A 21,903-nucleotide genomic window follows, 5' to 3' on the forward strand; every position below is an offset into this window, starting at 1 on the left:
GTTTCTTTTTTCTTAAATCGTAGTGCCTTTATTTATAACAATTAAACAATTATTTTACAGTCATTGACTATAGAAAGACTTATATTATCTTAAAATAAAAATTATTATAAAATATAGTTACATATAATTATTAAAAATTATTTTTAAAATCGGTGCTTTTGCGTGCGGCCGAATTTTGCAAATCGCCCGGTTCGCTTCAAATCCGCGCGCTCGGAAAATTTTTACGTATACTCTGGGCTAATTAGCAAAATTCATGGAAAAGTTATTTACCAGCAATTTTTTTGCTGGAATCGAATTATAAGATCCTATATATTAATAATATAGGTATGCAAAGTCCGCAGATAGTGTGCTACTTTTTTTATAAACAAAATGGCGCCGACAAAACGTATTTTTTTTAATTATTGCTCTATAACTCCGAAGATTTTAACTTTACAACAAAAACACCCAAATAAAAATTCACCGAAATTAAATTCTGCATAGAGATATGTTTTTCACGATTTGCTCCGACGAAAATTTTTCGCGGAAAATGCGGGTTTTCCTAACAAAAACTATAATTTTCAAATAAAGTTTTAGGTAAGTAATTATTAATCGATAATTAAATAACTTAGTGACATCAAAGATTTCTTGGTATATATTGTAATTCCAGAAGCCGGTGAAAATTAAACGAATATTTTAGCAACAATTCAATTGTTAATTAACAATTTACGATCGCAATAATAACCAAAATAATCATGATACATTGATCAAACTTATAAAGATTATAAATATGAGATGCTTGTTTAATATTTTATCGACAAAATATAAATTTTTCTTTTTTTTGCATAATCTTTAAATTTTGAAAAAAAAAATAGTTATAATACGTTGGTCTAATTAGTAAAGTACAATGAAAGGTTATTTACCAGCAATTTTATTGCTTTAATCGAATTATAAGATCTTATATATTATTAATATAGGTATGCAAAGTCCACAGATAGTGTGTTACTTTTTTATAAACAAAATGGCGCCGACAAATCGTATTTTTTTCAATTATTGCTCTATAACTCCGAAGATTTTAACTTTACACCAAAAATACTCAAATAAAAATTCACCCCAATTTAATTCTACATAGAGGCAAGTTTTTCCCGATTTGCTCCGACGAAAATTTTCCTCGGAAAATGTGGGTTTTCCCAACAAAATCTCGAATTTTCAAATAAATTTTTTGGGCCAGTAATTATTTATCAATATTTATATAGCTTGGTGAAATAAAAGCTTTCTTGGCATAGATTATAAATTCAGAAGCCGGTTAAAATGAAACGAATATTTTAGCAACAATTCAGTTGTTAATTAACAATTTACAGTTGCAATAACAACCAAAATAATCATGAGACATTGATCAAACTTAGAAAGATTATAAAGGTGTGATGCCTATTTAATATTTTGTCGACAAAATATAAATTTTTCATTTTTTTGCATAATCTTTAAATGTTTAAAAAAAATTGTTATAAACAAATTAACATTTCTTAGAAATTGTTTATTATATTATAATTTTAAAAAATACTTAAAATGCGTATTTCATGGGTCTTGAAAATGAATGCTTTAAAAAAATTTCCAAGCATTTGCAAAAAAGTTAGGAAACAGCAAAATAAATATACGATATCTCCATTGTTTATAATTTGTTTTAATTGTTTCAAAGCTTAAAAGTGAGTCTATGGTACAATTTAATTACTCACAAAGAATGTCAAAAATTAGTGCAATGGTTATATTTTAATCAAAGCTTAAAAAATCTTTTTTTTGTAATTTTTAGCGCGAAAGTAGGCTTGATACAGAGCCGGAGATAAAATGTTCATTCGAAGCGACTGACACGCTTAAACTCGCGCGAGTTGTGTATGTGGGCGGGTAGCTACGGTACTGTATTATTCTACTTTCGCGCGTGTAAATTACAAAAAAATATATTTATAATCTTTAATTAAAATATAACCATTAAGCTGATAATCTATATTGTTTTATAAATAATTAGCTTGTACTTTAAACTCACTTCTACGCTTTGAAAGAATTAAAAAAATATATTAACACCGTAGTAATAGTATGTTTACTTTGCTGTTTCGTAACTTTTTTTGCAAATGGTTGCAAAAAAGTTTTAAAGCATTCATTTTTAAGATATTTGAAATGCGCATTTTAGCTATTTTTTAAAATTATAATATAATAAAAACTTTCTGATAAACGTTAATTTGTTTATAACTATTTTTTTTAAACATTTAAAGATTATGCAAAAAAATAAAAAATTTATATTTTGTCGACAAAATGTTAAATAGGAATCTCATCTTTATAAGATTTCAAAGTTTGATCAGTGCATCATAATTATTTTGGTTATTATTGCGACCGTAAATTATTAATTAACAATTGAATTGTTGCTAAAATATTCGTTTAATTTTCACCAGCTTCTGGAACTATAATCTAAACCAAGAAGGCTTTTAAGTCACCAAATTATTTAATTATTGGTAAATAATTACTTATCTAAAACTTTATTTGAAAATTAAAGATTTTGTTGGGAAAACCCGCATTTTCCGAGGAAAATTTTCATCGGAGCAGATCGGGAAAAACACGTCTCTATGCAGAATTTAATCACGGTGAATTTTTATTTGAGTGTTTTTGTTGTAAAGTTAAAATCTTCGGAGTTCTAGAGCAATAATTGAAAAAAACACGATTTTAGTGAGCCATTTTGTTTATAAAGAAAGTAGCACACTGTCTGCGGACTTTGCATACCTATGTTATTAATACATACAGTCATAAGATTCGATTCCAGCAAGAAAATTGCTGGTAAATAACTTTTCCCAAAAATGGCCTATTCTCCGATAATCAGCCCAGACTAGTAACTTGTATTAAATTTTGACCGAAAACAATTTAATAATATTACCATTATGATATACACTCTATTTACCACTGTATTTGTTTTTCTTGCTAAACTTTTATAATTAAAATCTCATTTCTGAAGAAATAATATTACAAAAATGATACATTATATGAAATATATAACTATATTTTTAATTTTTTCATTGTTTTATAAATATAATAATAATAATGGTACTTCTTATTATACAATATAAAACTTTTTCTTCTTGTAGTGACTATCCGTTTTGGATGTTGGCGACCATCATGGCAATCTGTACTTGCTCACTAAATCGGTACTGCTGCTCTAAAAAGATTTGTAGTTGATGTGTTGAACGACGTACGTAAATTTTCTAGCAAGGTAATCCTTCGCCTTCCTGGTTCTCAGTTTCCAAATGGGGTTTGCCAAATTGCCATGATGGTCGAGAACATCCAAAACGGATAGTCACTACAAGAAGAAAAAGTTTTATATTGTCTAATAAGAAGTAACATTATTATTATTATATTTATATAACAATGAAAAAATTAAAAATATAGTTATATATTTCATATATATGTATCATTTTTGTAATATTATTTCTTCAGAAATGAGATTTCACATATAAAAGTTTATCAAGAAAAACAAATACAGTGGTAAATAGACTGTATTTATAATGGTAATATTATTAAATTGTTTTCTGTCAAAATTTAATACAAGTTACGTAAAAATTTTCCGAGCGCGCGGATTTGAAGCGAGCCGGGCGATTTGCAAAATTCGGCCGCTTGCAAAAGCACCGATTTTAAAAATAATTTTTAATAATTATATGTAACTATATTTTATATTAATTTTTATTTTAAGATAATATAAGTCTTTTTTTAGTCAATGACTGTAAAATAATTTCTTAATTGTTTTAAATAAAGGCACTACGATTTAAGAAAAAAAGAAACAATTATCTCGGCTTCAGTTAGTTGTAGAAAATTTTTATTTTTTTATAAATCTTCGTTTCGTCATCAGCAACAATAATATGTAAGTTAGAAACTCATAGGATGTACAGGGCCGCTTCAGCTATAAATGTTTATAACGAAATTTGCCCCCTTATTTTCAAACCCAACATTTAGCTCGGCTTCAGTTGGTCGTAAAAATTTTTAATTTTTTTATCAATCTTCGTTTCATCTTCAGCAACAATAATCTGTAAGATAAAAACTTATAGGATGTACAGGGCCGCTTCAGCTCTAAATGTTTATAACGAAATTTGCCCCCTTATTTTCAAACCCAAAAATTAGAGGTTTAAATATGTTTTACGCATTTATTTACATCAGAATATGAAAATATAACTCTTAAGAAGTAGAGTGGATGTTTCACCAACTCTCTACGATTTTTTTTTTAAAGTTATAGCTTTCGACATTTGACCTCTTGGGATAAACAATTTATAATATCTAAGCAACAAATTCGTTAATCCGGCCTTACAATATTTTTTTATGTTTGGAATTGGAAGATCTCCATTTTAAAGCTTTAAAAAATAAAAAAAAATATTTGTACAATAAATAACGCAATTGTAAAAAACGGCCACTTTGGACCTTTCGCAGGCTGTTTTGCAATAACCAATAAACGAAATTAAACTTACCATAGCTCAAATTGTAGGTTTTTTAATTTACTACAACTTTCTATTAAAAAGTTTTTCTCTAGAATCAATATCCTAAGCTGCAAACTTAAAAATCTTTAAAAATTGCAAATTTAACAAATGAAAATCGCAATAACAAAAAAAGCTCACAATATTTTTGGTCACATTTTAGTAGAAGTTATTCCTGGCATCGTCCTTTACAACACCTGATAGGTTTCAAAACTTCCTGAATTATATCACGTTTGTTCACCCACAGCCTGGGGTACAGGGTGTTTTGCTGAGAATGCAAAAAGAAAAAGAGCTTTTAATCACAATAAAAACAGCCAAAATCGAATACCTGGTCACATCATGAGGAACACCGAGAGATATGGACTGCTGCAACTAATTTTGCAGGAAAGATAGAAGGGAAACGAGGACCAAAAAGGCTACCGGATAAAGAATCTACGTACATGGTTCAACACAACAACCACAAATCTTTTTAGAACATCATTGTACAGATTGCCATAATCGCTGCTAACATGTAGAACTGATAGGTACTACAAGAAGTAGTAAAAGAAGAAGAGGAAGATTTATGTAAGAAGAAAAGATTCGATTTCATTATTGTTTAAAAAAATTATTCTTTAAACCTGTTCCTTCTGATATTAAGACCAATATTCTAATCTATGGGAAAATGGTAATAGGTACATTATGTAAACAATATACGGTGTCCATGTATTCACGTTTTGTCATTAAAATTCCGACGGGATGTCATAAATAACACCGTTAAGTCGAAGATAATAAACGACATTGTGTGATACGAGAAGCAGGATATGCTTTAATAATATTTTTTGTCTCATTTATTACTTTCACCATGAAAGTTCTGAATGCGAAGAGTCTTGCGGTGTAGCTACTTTTTTGGATAACATCATATATTATAATGTTATGCAATTTTAATACGTATGGAATAATAGTAGACAAAAAATAGATGTAGGCTAATCAGTTTATAATAGGAACTAATTGGTTTCTACTCCGTCATGGATCTAATAAAAAATCTTTCGATATAAACGGTAAAATTGGTAAATTAACTTTTTAATCGAATATATATTTTTTTTTAAATTAAGAAAGATTATATAAACAAAACATATTAAAGCATGATGGTTTTGCAGACTCCTAAATAGTGGCACTACACAATAGTGTTTTTTTCAATTTTTGCTCTATAACTCCAAAGATTTTAACTTTAGACCAAAAACACCCAAATAAAAATTCACCGCAATTAAATTTTGCATAGCGACGTGTTTTTTCCGATTTACTTCGACGAAAACTTTTTCCGGAAAAAGCGGGTTTTTCCAACAAAATCTTTAATTTTCAACTAAACTTTTAGATAAGTAGTTGTTAATCAATAATTAAATAACTTGGTAACTTAAAAGCCTTTTCCGTATATATTATAATTCCAGAAGCCGATGGAAATTGAATGAACAGTTTAGCAACAATTGAAATGTTAATTAAAAATTTACGGTCGCTATAATAACGACAATAATTGTGATGCATAAGAATAACTATAATTTTTTCATAAAAAGACACTATACCTATCTAATTTACTTTACAGAATTGAAATTGGACTATTTAAGCTGCCTCAGGAATATTTTAAAATTATAAACAATTTTTTGGCTTATAAACAAATAGAATATCTCGGGAAATATTAAACTAAATTAAATTATGAAAACGGTATTCGGAAGACAGCGGCAGGACGCTTCTTTTAAAAGAAAAAACGTTTAATTATGAAGAGTGGTTCCTGAGATACAACCGGTTAAAATTGACCGAAATTTATGGCAAAGATATAAACAATAGGATCATAATTTTCAAAGCATCACCTTTTTATTTTTGTCCTCTTTCTCCACACCAATTTTCAAACTATCGATAATACGTGTGAAAATTGCCAAAAATAGCAAAATTCCAATCAAAAATTAGGTTGGAGAAAAAGTAACCCTCACAGTTCAAAATCGGTATACGTTAAAAAAATGCATTTTCTCGGCTTCCCATGGAGCAATTTCCTTCATTCTTTTTTTGTTTCCAAGTAACTCGAGTAGAGCCATCGAACTAATGCATTAATAAATGTCAAACTTGCTTTTGTTTTGTTATAATAAATTAATTTATTTATTATAACACAATATTTTAATTTGTTTAAATAAAAATTGTTTAAATAATTATACAGCTTTCAAATGAGAATGTTTATGTTTTTAACTTTAAAAGGTATACTTGTAGTAAGTTTATCTAAAAAAAAGCCTACAACTGGAAAAATATGTAATTTTCTGTTCTTATAAAAAAATTAATCTATTATAAAAAAACAAATGCAAGTTTGACATTTAATAATGCGTTAGTTCGATGGCTCGACTCGAGTTATTAGGGAACAAAAAAGAATGAAGGAAATTGCTCCATGGGAAGCCGAGAAAATGCATTTTGTTAACGTATACCGATTTTGAACTTTGAGGGTTACATTTTCTCCAACCTAATTTTTGATTGGAATTTTGCTATTTTTGGCAATTTTCACACGTATTATCGATAGTTTTTATTATAATAATATATGTTATGAGGACTTGAAAGATATGAAAATTGGTGTGGAGAAAGACGACAAAAATAAAAAGGTGATAGTTTGAAAATTATGATCCTATTTTTTATATCTTTGCCGTAAATTCCGGTCAACTTTGACCGGTTGTATCTCAGGAACCACTCGTCATAGTTAAACGTGTTTTCTTTTAAAAGAAGTATCCTGCCACTATCTTTCGAATACCGTTTTCACAATTTAATTTAGTTTAATATTTCCCGAGACATTCTATTTGTTTATAAACCAAAAAATTGTTTATAATTTTAAAATATTCCTGAGGCCGCTTAAATAGTCCAATTTCAATTCTGTAAAGTAAATTAGATAGGTATAGTGTCTTTTTATGAAAAAATCATAGTTATTCTTATGCGTCATAATTATTGTCGTTATTATAGCGACCGTAAATTTTTAATTAACATTTTAATTGTTGCTAAACTGTTCATTCAATTTCAATAGACTTCTGGAATTATAATATATTATACGGAAAGGGCTTTTACGTGACCAAGTTATTTAATTATTGATTAACAACTACTTATCTAAAAGTTTAGTTGAAAATTAAAGATTTTGTTGGAAAAACCCGCTTTTTCCGGGGAAAGTTTTCGTCGAAGTAAATCGGAAAAAACACGTCTCCATGCAGAATTTAATTGCGGTAAATTTTTATTTGAGCGTTTTTGGTCTAAAGTTAAAATATTTGGAGTTATAGAGCAAAAATTGAAAAAAACACGATTTTCGGGGGCCACTATCTGCGGACTTTGCATATCTATATTATTAATACATAAAATAATAAGATTCGATTCCAGCAATAAAATTGCTGGTAAATAACTTTTCCTTGTATTTTGCTAATTAGCCCAGAGTATAGTAGAATAAGGTACACCTCAACATCATGTAATTTACACTCATAGCGGAGTCATTACCGCCCTCTTTAAGCTCTTCAAATTTATTTGACGCAGTCCGCATTAACATTTTATTTTATAATTGGATATATGACTTGACACCTTCTACAATATTTCTCCATTCGCTCTTGTTTTTGCTTATGCTTTTACATTCTCTAACTCCCATCTTCTTAAGGTCCTCAATTATCTGGTTCTTTCATCTCGTTTTCGCTCTTCCTTGTTGTCTAACTGATATTGGTCTCCATCTGGCGATTTTCCTGATAAATGCTTCTGTATTTCTCCGTTCTATATTTCCCATCCATCTGAGTCTCTCTGCATTGAAGAATCTGACGATGTCTTCTCTTTTCAAAAGTTCTCTTACTTCGTAGTTCATCAGTTTTCTAAATTCATTATTACGTAAATTTAGTAGGGCCTGCTATTCTCTGAATGATTTTTCTCTCTAGGATCCTTAATCTTTCTTCATCTTTCTGTGTCAAGAATTATTTCAGCACCATATGTAATTACTGGTCTAATTGCTGAGATGTAAACTTTCAGTTTAGTATTCTGAGTAAGCTTCTTATAATTGAGGAAGTTGTATTATGAATGCGTTCATAATTTTTTTGAAAAAACAAATTTATTTTATTTGGAGCCGTATTTTATTCTAGAGCAGTGTGAAGAATCATTCTGTAGTTGATGTAACATACAAACACATATAACAGTGATATGCGACCAATTCATATTGAAACAAATGAGAATAGGCAACAGTATGACATACCGCATGTCAGAGTATACGTCTTGAAACATCCACGTCAGTAGTTGAGGGTTAAGATAAGAGGGTCGGGCCAACAACAACAACAAGAAACAGATAACGTACAGAATATAATTAATAAAGAAGTGATATATTTAATATGGGCGAAAAAATATGAAAAACGGAAATAGGTGCTATGGGCCTAGAGGAGATGCCTATTGAACTATTAAAGTTCCTTAACGAAAATAATGTTTGTGTGCTTAGTGCGATGCTACGTCTACTGTATATAGCCCAGTAAATGAACGGGAAATTTGGCGATATCGTGTAATTTTCAGGGGCAACTCCGAATTGCATGAAAATTTGGTTTTAGGTTCTACTTATCCTCCACTTCAAAGTTTAAATTGTGCCGTTGGTTGCTTTTACTTGGGGGTGACAGTCACCCCTTCTCGGGGGTGAAAAAACATACGTTCAAGATAAGACCGGAAATGGATAAATTGACTGATTTTAAGCAACTTTTGTTCTATAGGGTTTTTTACGTAGGTCAATACTTTTCGAATTATTTGCCATTGAAAATGTTGATTTTTCGACAAAAAAACTAAGTTTTCAGACGGTCTTTCGCAAATAACTCAAAAAGTAAATATTTTATCGAAAAAAATATCCTTAGCAAAAGTGTAGCTTATAAAAAACCCAAAAAAATGGTGCACCAGTAAAGTCTATCAATCAAATAAAAACAAAGTTGTAACTCATGAAAAATACGTTCTTATTCGTCTAATTCAAAATGGAATATTTCAAGGTGAAATCACAGAAAAATTAAGCACTTTTCGGGAAAAACCAATTTAAGCTTTTTTAAAGTGTTTATAAAAAGCTTTGTTTTAATTGTTACCAAAAGTTTTAGCATTAAAAATAAGCGAGTTACGCTCAAAATAAAGTTGGTCCTCTTTTTTTTTGTAAAAAATCATGAAAATCTCGCCGTGTTTAGCTCCCCAAATGAAATTAATCGCTACCGCTTTACAAACAATTTACTTACCTATCTATTTTTTATATGATCTGTCAGTCTCACCGATTTAAAGTGTTTATTTTTGAAAGGGTTATAATTGAGAAAGCTTGAATGGGTCACTAATCACGAGTGTATGAAAATTTTTAACAGCCATATCTTAACCAATTTTTGTGTTACGGAGAAACAAAGAAACTAGCATATTTATAATAGCAAAACCTAAATTTTTTTACTCTTTAAGATTTTTCTTATCGCTAATACTTTTTAAGTTATTTTCAAAAAATAAAATTTTTCAAAAATTTTTAGAAATTTTTTTTTTAATAAAAAACCAAATGTTTTCAAAAATAAGCACTTTAAATTAATAAAACTTACAGATCATATAAACAATACACACACAGTTAAAATAGATGGTAAAGCCAAACGATTAATTTCATTTAGGGTGCTAAATAGAGGGAGATTTCACGATTTTTTTTAACCAAAAAAAGAGGCTTACTTTTTTTTCAGTGTAACTCGTTTATTTTTGATGCTGTAAACTTTTGTGAAAAACAAATAATAAGCTTTTTTTCAATACTTTAAAAATATTAATAAGGTTTTCATGGAAAACGCTTCTTTCTTCAGTGATTTCGCGTTGAATTATGTATGTTTCATGTTGTTGTAAGAACGTATGTTTCATGAGCTACAACTTTGCTTCTACTTAATTTGTAGACTTTACGGGTACACCATTTTTTTCGTTTTATTATAGGCTACACTTTTGCTAAAAATATTTTTTTCGATAAAATATATACTTTTTGAGTTATTTGGGAAAAACCGTCTGAAAACGTAGTTTTTTTGTCGAAAAATCAACATTTTAAATCGCGAATAACTCGAAAAGTATTGACTTACGTAAAAAACTTTATAGAACAAAAGGTGCTTAAAATAAGTCAATTAATCCATTTTCGGCCTTATTTTCAACACGCGTTTTTCACCCCCCGAGAAGGGGTAAATGTCACCCCGCAAGTAAAAGCAACCAACGGCACAAATTCAACTTTGAAGTGGAGGGTAAGTAGAACCTAAATCCAAATTTTCATGCAATTCGGAGTTGCCCCTGGAAATTACACTTCAAAACAGTCATTTATTGGGCTAATATTAATATTTGGAAAGGAAACTTGGACTTGAAAAAAAGGTAAGATCTAACATGAAAATTATTGAAGCTTTTGAAATCTAGACGTACAGGTGCATTACGTATTATATTTATATGGGATTGAGCTACACTTACTGGTATTGTAACGAAACTGGAAATCGTTCTCAAATACGAATATTCTGAATATTTTGGGAAGATTGTATAACTTACTTTTATTAGGTTATGTATGTCTTATAAAAAATTACATATCATATTAATGGTAGGGGCGTCCCAGCTAAGATTTTGCGCGTTTCTCGAGCGCATCATAAAATTACATAGGGAGAAACTTTATACCCTGTAAATGTACCCCTACCATATATGGGCTCTTAATACCGGAGCATGCGTTGGGGGCAGTCCGCAAAAAATCCATTTTTAGAAAAATTTGAAAACGTCAGATCAAGAGAAAGTAAGGTAAGAACAAAAATAACAGTGTATATTTGAAAATCTGACGATTTGGTAGGGAGCAAGGAAATGGGTGAGTCACAAAGTTTCACAAAAAAAAAACGAATATTTCGCGAAATGAACATCAGATCGAAAAACTGAAAATACGTGTTCAATATTTTTTAAAAATCTATCGAATAACACGAAACACTGGGACCTGGCTGGGGTGGGACGCATTTTAAAATATTAATTAAGAACCCCAATTTTTTATTGCTGATTTGGATTCCTGCAGATTTTGGATAAGAAGAAGAATGTCTGCTATAAAAATCAGTGCTATCATGCATTTTCAAATCTAGTATAAACATCGGATCAATATTTTTTTAACCTCCCAATTTATTTACAATCATACAATCTGTAAAACAAGTTACAATGAGTAAATGTTGTGACCACTAGTGTAGGTGACTTAGAGAAAATGATTCATTAATCATTTTCTTTACAAATATTTTACATACATAGATATAAAATTGTTTGTCTCTGGGAATTACGGCACATATAACGGATGAATATATCAACAATTTTGTAAATATACTTTCCATTTAAAATTATTCTATCCTATGGATTATTTATAATATATGCTGATAATAATTATTTTTAATGGTATGTAAATCAAAATTGAAAACAAATAATACAGAGTTTTATTACATTTGTTGGTGAAAGTGGTTAATCAGCAATAGTACGTCTGAAGCAAATTACATGTGAAAAATTGATAAACATCGTTTATAAGAAGTTAATCACTTCTCATAAATTGGTATGACTATTTCCTGATGTAGTTAAGAAATAACATGTTTTTTGCTATAGATTCTAAATCTTTAATTGCAGAAACTATTTGAATGCACGTTTTCTATGAAATCAATAATCACGATCAGAACTTGGTACTTGGTACAATGTCATAGATCAATGACTTAAAGTTTAAAACAATATTCTTGTGCTAGGAGATTATAGTGTAAGGTAAGAGATGACAGTGTTAATTATATGACAGATTTTTATCCACCTGTATGGATTTTCAATATTGTATGTTAGACGGAGCTGTACCGTCGCCCCGTTAGCGAAATTATTCCGATAAGATTTTTTGCACAAACTTACTCAAACAGAGGTCCAGAGGTTATAACAGAGGTTACAACAAATCCACAGGGTGCCAGGCGGTGCCGTGGTCAAAAATTGTTTAAATAATTTTTTTATATCTCAAAGACAGAATATCTTAAAATATATGAAGAAGATTCAGAGTTCGAAATTAGAACCACAAAAATCTGTAAAGAATATAAATACCTCGGATCTATAATACCTAAAGAAGGCACTACTAAAAGAGATATCGAAAACAAAACGCAGCAGTAGGGAAAAAAAGCGGTAAACATTCTAAGCTCTCTACTATGGTCTAAAGATATAAGACCAAAAACGAAATTGATAATCTATCGAACCTTGGTAGAACCTATTATGAGTTACGGATCAGAAGTTTGTCAGATCACGAAAAAGATAGAAAAAAATTAGAAGCAGTAGAAATGGATTATCTAAAGAGAGCGTGTAGTATATAAAAAAAATCACATCAGGAATGAAGATATTAGAAGGACAAATACTGTATATTCCAGTGTAGATATAATTAAATCGAGACAACTAGCGTGGTATGGTCACGTGAAACGAATGAATGAAGATAGATGGCCAAAGAAAGATTTAAATTATATACTACAACAAAGAAGGGGAAAGCCTTCAGTTGCCTGGGAAGAAAATGTACGCTACATATTGAGAGATAGAACCATCAAAGAAGACGAATGGATGGACAGAAAACGATGGCAGTCGAAATGAAAGAAGCGGCAGAGGCTGTAGGAATCTCGCTTATAGATAGATAGATAAAAACAACATTATTGTTAGAACGCACAACATGAGATGTACATATCTATCACTGGAATTGCGGCGAAACACACGAATCTGGATATAGCTGTAAGAAATCTACACTCGGCACTAGATACGACAGAAGAATGGAGTATCCAATGGAAAATGGCAATAAATCCAAAAAAATTCCGAGCGATTATCTTCAAAAATAGAAGAGAAAATCAAGTCACAATGGACCTAGGTCTAACATTCACACCACATGTTAACGCAACAGTTCAGAAACTAGCATCGGTCAGAACCGCAATAAATGGACTCACAGGAAGAAGACGCAAATTAGTCATGAAAACAAAATTAAGACTAATACACAGCATCATACTACGAATGTATCTGTATCTCCATGAGATCATCCAGAGATCTAAAACAAATAAGAGTATTCGATATCATCACCACGTAGCGCTACAACCCTGGGTGGGCCTTTGCTGACTGTACAACGTTTTTCCAATTTGTTATATCGTCCATCAACCTATGGTGGATACTGTCAGATACTTCCTGAGTACTGGATATGATGGAGGAAAAAGTCAGAACAAAAAGCCTGTGGCTCATAATAAATTATACTCTATAATTTCAATATGAGTAGAGAACGTGAACTTACAGGAATTATCAAGAAACGTAACACATCTTGGACACATATTTAGGCACGACCTAAAGTTCCTAAGGAACCTAGGTTCCCATTGTTTTCAGTCTGGTAGGATGTGGAATAGCATTTTTTTGTGTTGTTTTATGTGCTATTAGATTGAAAAACTTAGTCTTTTGCTAGCAGTTGTCGCTAGGGCATCCCTGCCATTTTGTTCGTTGCGATCCGTGACTGCACGCCAAGGTTTATCCTAGTTGGATCACAGAGAGCAGCATATTATGTGCCTCCTGTTGAGAGACTAGTAAATTTCGAAACCGGTAGAGGTGCTTGCTGCACTCTCTGATTGAACTCGAATAATGATGCGGCTGTAGTTTCGTGTTGCAACGCAATTGAAAATGGTTATTCATTTTTGATTTACATGTTTACTCTGGAGTATGAAGGGAACCATTCTCGTTGGAACTTTACCGCGCTGAGCAGATGGGACGTGAATTATAAATTGTAAAATTCCCTCATCTTCCTTAGTCTCAGCACCCGTTATGGCTTGCAAACTGTAGATGTCTCAGAGGTGTTGCCAGAGAAGGTTCCCATTGTTTTCAGTCTGGTAGGATGTGGAACAGCATTTTTTGGTGTTGTTTTATGTGCTATTAGATTGAAAACTTAGTCTTTAGTCTTTTGGAATGCTAGAAATTAAAAATAATGTAGGCGAGAACCTTAAAATAGAAAATCTTGTAATTTTAAAAATTGTAAAATACATTTTGTGTTTCGAAAAATATTACATCTAAAGCTGTAACCGTTCGTATTTACGTTAAAGACTTTTTCTTAATATTGATAGCATCCAGCATCGCGGCGAGATCCCTTGAGAGAAACGAGTGAGATAAATGGTGAATAATTGTTCCATTAAAAATGGTAGGTTTGTCCCAAAGTGTTGATATGGGGTAGCTCTGAAGTAGCCCTTGATATTTCAAAATATGTTTTTCAAAAATTGTCTTTCACTTCAAAATATGTATTTTCAAAATTGTCACCTCTTCAAAACTTTTAGAAAAAAGTTGTCTAATGAATAATCACTAATACCGTACCCTAATTTGGACTAGGTATACCAAATAAATCCAGATTACCAACTCCAGGTTCCTTTCTAAAACTTATACAGTGAGCTCGTAAAGGTTAGAATAAATTAATTTTTTCTCGAATAGGCGATTTTAGAAATAAATTCTGAAACAGGTCGATTTTTATTTTTAAATTACTATATTTTGGCATATATGGCAGACTCGTGACGTGACTGCTATCTGGGCGTAATGTCGTAATCGATAATTTTTTTAAATGAGAAAAGGGGTCGTGAGATAGCTCATTTGAAAAGTTACCCAATTGTATATTCAGTAATATAAACATTAATATAATGATTTAAAGGTGGTGTCCAAAAAAGTTGTTGAATAAAATATTAATTGAGACAAAAAGAATAATACCATGTAATTTATTCAATTCAAAATAACATTGTACTGCTTTCAGAAAAAAGAAAAAAATGTTTATTTGAAAAATAAACATTGCTGTTTGTTTAAATTAAATGTTCAAACTGCCAAGAGGCAGGTGGGTGACAGCTTTGAATTAAAGCCTAGAACAAATAAACATTTGTTAAACAAAGAAACATTTATTTTTCCTGTTTTCTGGCAGCAGTAAAATGTATTTTGAATTAAATAAATTACGTACTTTCTTCTTTTTGTAAAGATTAATATTTAATTCAAATATTTTTTGACACCCTGTATAAATAATGATATTATTGTTTCCACTACTGAATAAAGAATTTAATAATATTTCAAATGAGCTATCACACGACCCCTATTCTCATTTAAAAAATCATCGATTACGTCAAAACTCCCAGATGGATAACGTCGCTACACTAGTATGAATAGTATGACATATATGCCAAAAAATCGTAATTTAAAAATACAAAACTGCCTGTGTCGGGATTTATTCCAAAATTGCCAATTCACGAAAAAATGAATTTATTCCAACTTTTACGTGCTCACTGTATAGTAATTAGTTTTAACGTATACTTGAGCTGGTATTTGTTTTTTTTTTAGTAAGTAGTCAATAAAAAAAAATAAATTTCAGCTTCCACAAACACACATTTTTATTTTCCACACATTATATTTTTGTTAGAAATTCAAATTAAATATAAATTTTTATATAATAATAAAGTATATTCTTAAAAAGATAAATAATATAAATAAATATTTTTGTGCATGAATATGTACATGAATAAACTAGAAAATCAATAATTAAGAAACTAGAAAAATGTACATGCTAAAATGCTTTAAGAAATTATAATAATTTTAAACAATACTGTCAAAAGTAATCTTTCATATATTCGCTATTTTTTTTATAAATAAACCTTTTAATAATAATTTTTGACGATTATTAAGTGACAGTCTGATGTATAAATAACCCAAATTTCCAATAATATTCAAAATATACTTGAAAACTCTTTTAAAGATTAATCCAGGAAAATGAGACTAAAAATTATAAAATTGAGTAAATATATATCAATGAGAAATGATTAGTTATATCCAGTTTGCTTTATATACAATCAATAGTATATTGTACAACAAGAGAGAAAAAAGACATATTTCTCACGAGCGCAGAAGTTTGTTGGCACCAGCCGAGGTACGAGGCGAGTGCTGCAAATCAAGCGAGGGAGAAATATGTCGTTTTCTCACGTGTTGTACTCTGTACTTTTTCTATGGATGCGTTTTTGTCGAGAGTTCAATCTTAAAAATTAAGTAATTCAGGTGCTATTATGTAGATTATATGCCAAAATGGAAATAAAATACATATTATACACATATGTAGGTATTTAATATTCTTAATATTTATATACTTTTATTTATTTAAAATTATAGTTACCGGTTATATTTGAACATTTTTGAAAGGTAATTCCTCCTAAGTATTGATTTGACACATTTTATTTGACAAACATATTTGTGTTTGTATTGTGCATGTTACCATGGAAACCGCGATTCTACGTATGGAACCCGTGAGAAAAAATATTTCTCACTGCAATGGCCGACTTTTCTCACACTCTGAGAAATTGTTCGTTTTGAATGTATGTAAGTAGTGAGAGCAACTGCACATTGTATAGCATCCATAGAAAAATAACATTGTTAAACCAGGGCATTAAGCACAAAATAAATCTATTTTTAAATACAACTTTTTGCATTATGTTCACGGTACTTAATGTCAAGAAAAAGGTCTACTAAAGAGAAATGAGTGAAAACGCATAGTTTTAAAGTGCATAAAATGCATCCCAAAGTGCATAAACATGTTAAAGGAGGTGTATTAAGGGCAAGATTTTGTTATACCATAAAACAAAACACATACACATAAGGGCTAGATTTGGTTATAAGTACTGAGGTTTTTGGGATTGCTGAAGAATAAGTGAATTCACTGCTAAGACACGTCATCTGGAGTTTCAAGGATCTTCGGCACTAAATTGATGCAAACAGATTACTCTGGGGGTTTTGGGGTTGCTGAACAAGAATACACCATCAGAACCGACCCGCGGTGCGCCTGGTACCCAAAAATCTTGCAAACTGCAGAAGATAACATGTCTAAGCAGTGACCTATGACACCAGGTGGGCCGAGGGTCAATTCTGATAGCGTATTCGTATTCAGTGCACACAAAAACTAACCACTCGTGTACTAATCTATTTCTATACATTCAGTGCCGAAAACCTTAGAAACTCCAAAACATGACGTCCTTAGCAGTGATCTTGCGCACTAGGTGCTCCGGGAGTCAGTTCTGATGGCGTATTGGTATTTAGCAACCCCAAAAACTTCCCCTGTAATCTGTTTGAATCAATTTAGTGCCGAAATCACTCGTAGCTCCAGAAGAATACGTATCTCTAGACACCAGGTGCTCCGGATGTCGTTCTGATGGCATATTCGTTGGCAAAAACCTCCCGAGAAATCTGTTTGCATTAATTTAATGTCGAAAACCCTCGAAACCTCAGAAGATGACGTTCCTTGGCAGTGACACAGGGCTCTGGTGGCGTATTTTTATTCAGCGACTCCAAAAACCTCCAAGTAATCTGTTCGCATCAATTTAGTGTCGACAACCCTCGAACCTCCAGATGACGTGCATCAGCAGTGACCCTGAGCACCAGGTGCTGACGACGTAGTCATGTTCAGCGACCCCAAAAATCTAGAGTAACAAAATCTGGCCCATACGATGCTTAGAATTAGAGTTGAGAAGTTACATGTAGCAATAATAAGTACCGTACAGGTACCGAAATTAATTTTCACAACCCATGACGCTTTACTAGCTGCAAATTTAGTATCTAAGGCCCCCTACTATAAGCATATGAGTATAGAGCACAATACTTATTTTGGATAAAAAGGAGAGAAAGATGGAAAAACTAACAAATTACCTCTAGAATAAAAAAATAGGTTATATTCTAACTTTCATTTTAGACAACGCTTTGTCTACTTTGTGTTCTACTTCCTCAAAAGTCGGGTACGTAATTGGTACTTTTACACGGGTATTACGTCTGTGGTGACGTTTCTTTTTCCTTCTCCACTTTTTTCTTCTGGGATAAGTAGGCGATTTATTATTATTAACAATTACTACAGGATTGCAACCAGATCCAGGTTTATGAATGGAATGAACTGGAAGTTTTGTCGGATAATGGTATATATTTTGAGGTTTAGGATAAGAATGGTAATACCTCTTTGAGATCTGAGAATGGAAATTATTACCATTTGTAAAGTCATCATTATCGGATATAATTTCCCCAACATGGTGGTTTATATCTGTCTCCTCATTTACTTCAAAGTAGTCGTTTAAATAATAAAGTGAAGGATCATTATCAAATTTACTATTTTTATTAGTAGGTAGAAAAGTATTATCGAATGAAGTTAACATCTCGGATACTGGTTTATCTTCAGATGTTAAGCCTAGTGCTAACTCTGTTGCATTAAATTGAAACGTTTTATTATCTTTGCCAGGTTCATCGTCATAATATTCGTAATAATATTCAAAATCAGTTGTAGGTGTGCTATCATTATGCAAGGAATTATTATTGGGTGCTACAGTTTTATTTATTTTAACCGTTTCTAATATTTTATTAGATTCATCATCATAATACTCATAATACTCTATGTACTCATCTGAACTATTATTTATCCTATGATTACTAATATTGTTATTAATATTTAATTTATCGTTATTAATACTTAATTTTTCATTATTAATATTACGTTTTTTCCTATGAGAACAATTACTACATATAAAAATTTTGTTTTTACTTACTTCTTCGTTTTCTTCCTTATGTTCCAGCTGTGGATCAACGCTGTTAAATTTATCTGCTTCTTTGTGGTCCAAATAAATGTGTTGATAAGCATTTGCAGATGGTTGCGCCTCTTTTTCTGCTGTTTCTGCTTCGAATGCATGTGCTTGAACTTTTTGGCCTACGTACCTGTTCACACCTTTATTACTATTGAGGATGGCGTTGTTATGGGATTGCACCTGTTGGAGTAAAACTTTTTCAGCTTGTAATTGCGCTGCAGTTTGGTGAAGATGATTTGGAGCGTAGTGCTCTATGCTTTTGGTTTGGTACTGTGGTGCTTGTTTTTGGGTTAAAACTAAATGCTTTACTTGTGGTTGCATTAAAATATGCTTAGGTCCATGTGTTGGAATAGGCGTTACTTGTATTATACGAACATTATGTAGTACTGGTTCTTGATGGTTTTCATTCTGAACTATTTGATGTAGCTTTTTAGTAGATTCAATGGTGTTGTGTAAAACTGTTGGTCCTGCAGTGGTCAAAGCTGTATTATATTTTGTTATATGTACTTTTGATGTTGGTATTTGTATATCATGCACAGGAGATACTACTATTGGTGGCAGTGGTGTTGAATACACTGACTGATGCTGTTGTGGTGGAGTATTTAAGTGATTTGTAAAATCTGCTTGATGTTTGATTGTTTGAACTGGTCCAGGGGTAGAATAAATCACTTGTTGATGTTGAACTGGTACGTTTATATGCGTTGTTACATCTGATTCCTCTGGGCGAACCAATCGTAAAGCTTGCGGACTATCATATAGCGATTTTTGTACTTTTTCAAAAATAGCTCTCTGTGCTTGTTCTATCGCTTTATGTTGGGCGGCAACATGAGCTTGTGCAGCTTGATGTGCTTGCTCTAATGCTTGCTGAACTTGAAACTTGGACGCTTCATCTAGTTGCTGTTGAATTTTTTCAAAAGTTTCTTTCGTAACAATTTGCTGTGTTTGAGGATCATTTGAAGAATCCTCATGTTCTACTTTTATATTGGGTTTTGACTGCGGATTTGGCACGTCAATAGTTTTTTCTGTAATAGGAGTGTGATCTTTTTGATGAAAAGCATGTGCCTGACTTATTACTGGTACAAATTTTGTTTGATGGGACTGATGTAATAGTCTTTTCAAGCTTTCTAGTTGGACATGTGGATTTTTTCCAATAAGTTCGTTCAATGAGTTTGTATCAACTGCACCAGAATGTTCGTCAAATGATCTACTTTGAATTTGAGTACGCTTATTTTTAAGGTCTAATAATTGCTTTAGAATTCGAGGGTCTAAGTAAATAATTTGCCCTCCAAATCCAGGTTCGTTTTCATCTTTTCTTCTTATTGGACTTTCTGACTCTTCTTTTTTATTTTTTGCTTTATCATCTGAATTTCTTGCCGTTTTGATTCTTATGGGAATATAATCTAAGGTTTTACTATTATCAGAACTTCTTTGGTGTCTACTTCTCGAAGATGAATCAGTAGGTTGCCATTCATATGCTGTATGGGGCTCAGTAGAATCCAGATGTGCTTGTTTTAAAATCTCGATATTTTTATTTTTCTTCGAGGGATTTCTATGAATTGCCGCAATCTTCTCTACATCGATCAGTTGTTGCTGTGCGTACCGTTGTTTAAGGTAATCCTGTTGTCGCGCCAATTGGAAGTTAAATTTGTGAGGGACGTATGCAACTGAAGGATAAGTGTCTTCAGATTTACGCGTCAGTCGTAGACCTTCTCTGTCTACGGAATTTATTTCTGATCCTTTTTCTTTTACTTCGGGTGTGTGAACTTCAATACCAGAAACTGAAGTTGTGAAGTATATCAAAAATAAACTAACCTAAAATCAAAATATTTTATTAGTCGTATATGTATATGTACGTCTCAAACGAGATTCAATAATAGATAAGTTTATTATTGTACCTCAATTTCTCAATAATAAAAAAAAACAAGTAACTATTTTATATGCTATTGGTATATTACAATCATAACTATACAGGGTGCGCCAAACCTCTGGTTTTCTTTGATTACGGCTAAACTGTGAGATATACAAAAAAATGTTTATAACAAAATTAATATGTATCAAAGACGTCTATAATTTAAAATTATTTTCGATTATACAAGGTGAGTCAGAACGACGGTATGAACCAAAGTTGTATTTTTTTTAATGGAACACCCTGTATATTTAGTCATTTTTGAATATTTTATTTAAAAATATGAAAAAGTTGTATAAGGTCTTATAGGCCTAAAGTTAATAATTTTCGAAATATTTACATTTTTATTGAGAAAAATGGTAATATTTATAGGGTTGTGGATTATGTTTCCAAGGTAATAAAAATTTAAATGATAGGTCAAAGTTTTTATAATATAGTGTTATTATTAAATAATTTAATATATCTTACTTTTATCCATAAAATATACAGTTTGATCACTATTTACAAATACAAAATTTTCTTATTTTTTTTAAATGGGACACCCTGTATATTAGTTTTGCATTTTGTTGTAAATATTACAGCCTTTCTTTTGATATAATGTTGTATGTATCTAGCATGTTTCGTTTTGTAGATATTTTTAAAACACTATAGATTTTACGTTTTTGCGGATTTTTTATTCAAAACTTTTTTTGCAAAAAAAAAATAATTATAATATGTTTTAGAAACATACACTAAAATATAAAATATGAAAATAAAAACGTAGTTAAAGATTAAAATAAATCGTATGCTAGTACAATTCAATTGAATTTAATAACTTTAAATTATTTTACAAAAAATATTTTACCATACTAATGAATGCATAAATTAGTTACTAACTTAAATAAACAACCAAATTTTAAATCTACCCTAGTAATTTTTCTACCGCAGCAACTTTCCTGTACCA

At 30.9% G+C, this 21,903-nt stretch overlaps 1 protein-coding gene across 1 annotated transcript in view; it reads right to left on the reverse strand.

Annotated features, from left to right (window-relative positions):
* The window catches only part of LOC114339248 (uncharacterized), a 98,709-nt gene that overhangs the window by 28,409 nt on the left and 48,397 nt on the right, over positions 1-21,903 (reverse strand). Inside the window, exon 2 of the mRNA XM_028289870.2 lies at positions 19,019-20,866. Coding sequence (XP_028145671.2) covers positions 19,019-20,866 — 1,848 coding nt within the window. The remainder of the gene's footprint in view (positions 1-19,018; positions 20,867-21,903) is intronic.

This window comes from Diabrotica virgifera, chromosome 9 (assembly GCF_917563875.1).
Source record: "Diabrotica virgifera virgifera chromosome 9, PGI_DIABVI_V3a".
Lineage (NCBI taxonomy): Eukaryota > Metazoa > Arthropoda > Insecta > Coleoptera > Chrysomelidae > Diabrotica > Diabrotica virgifera.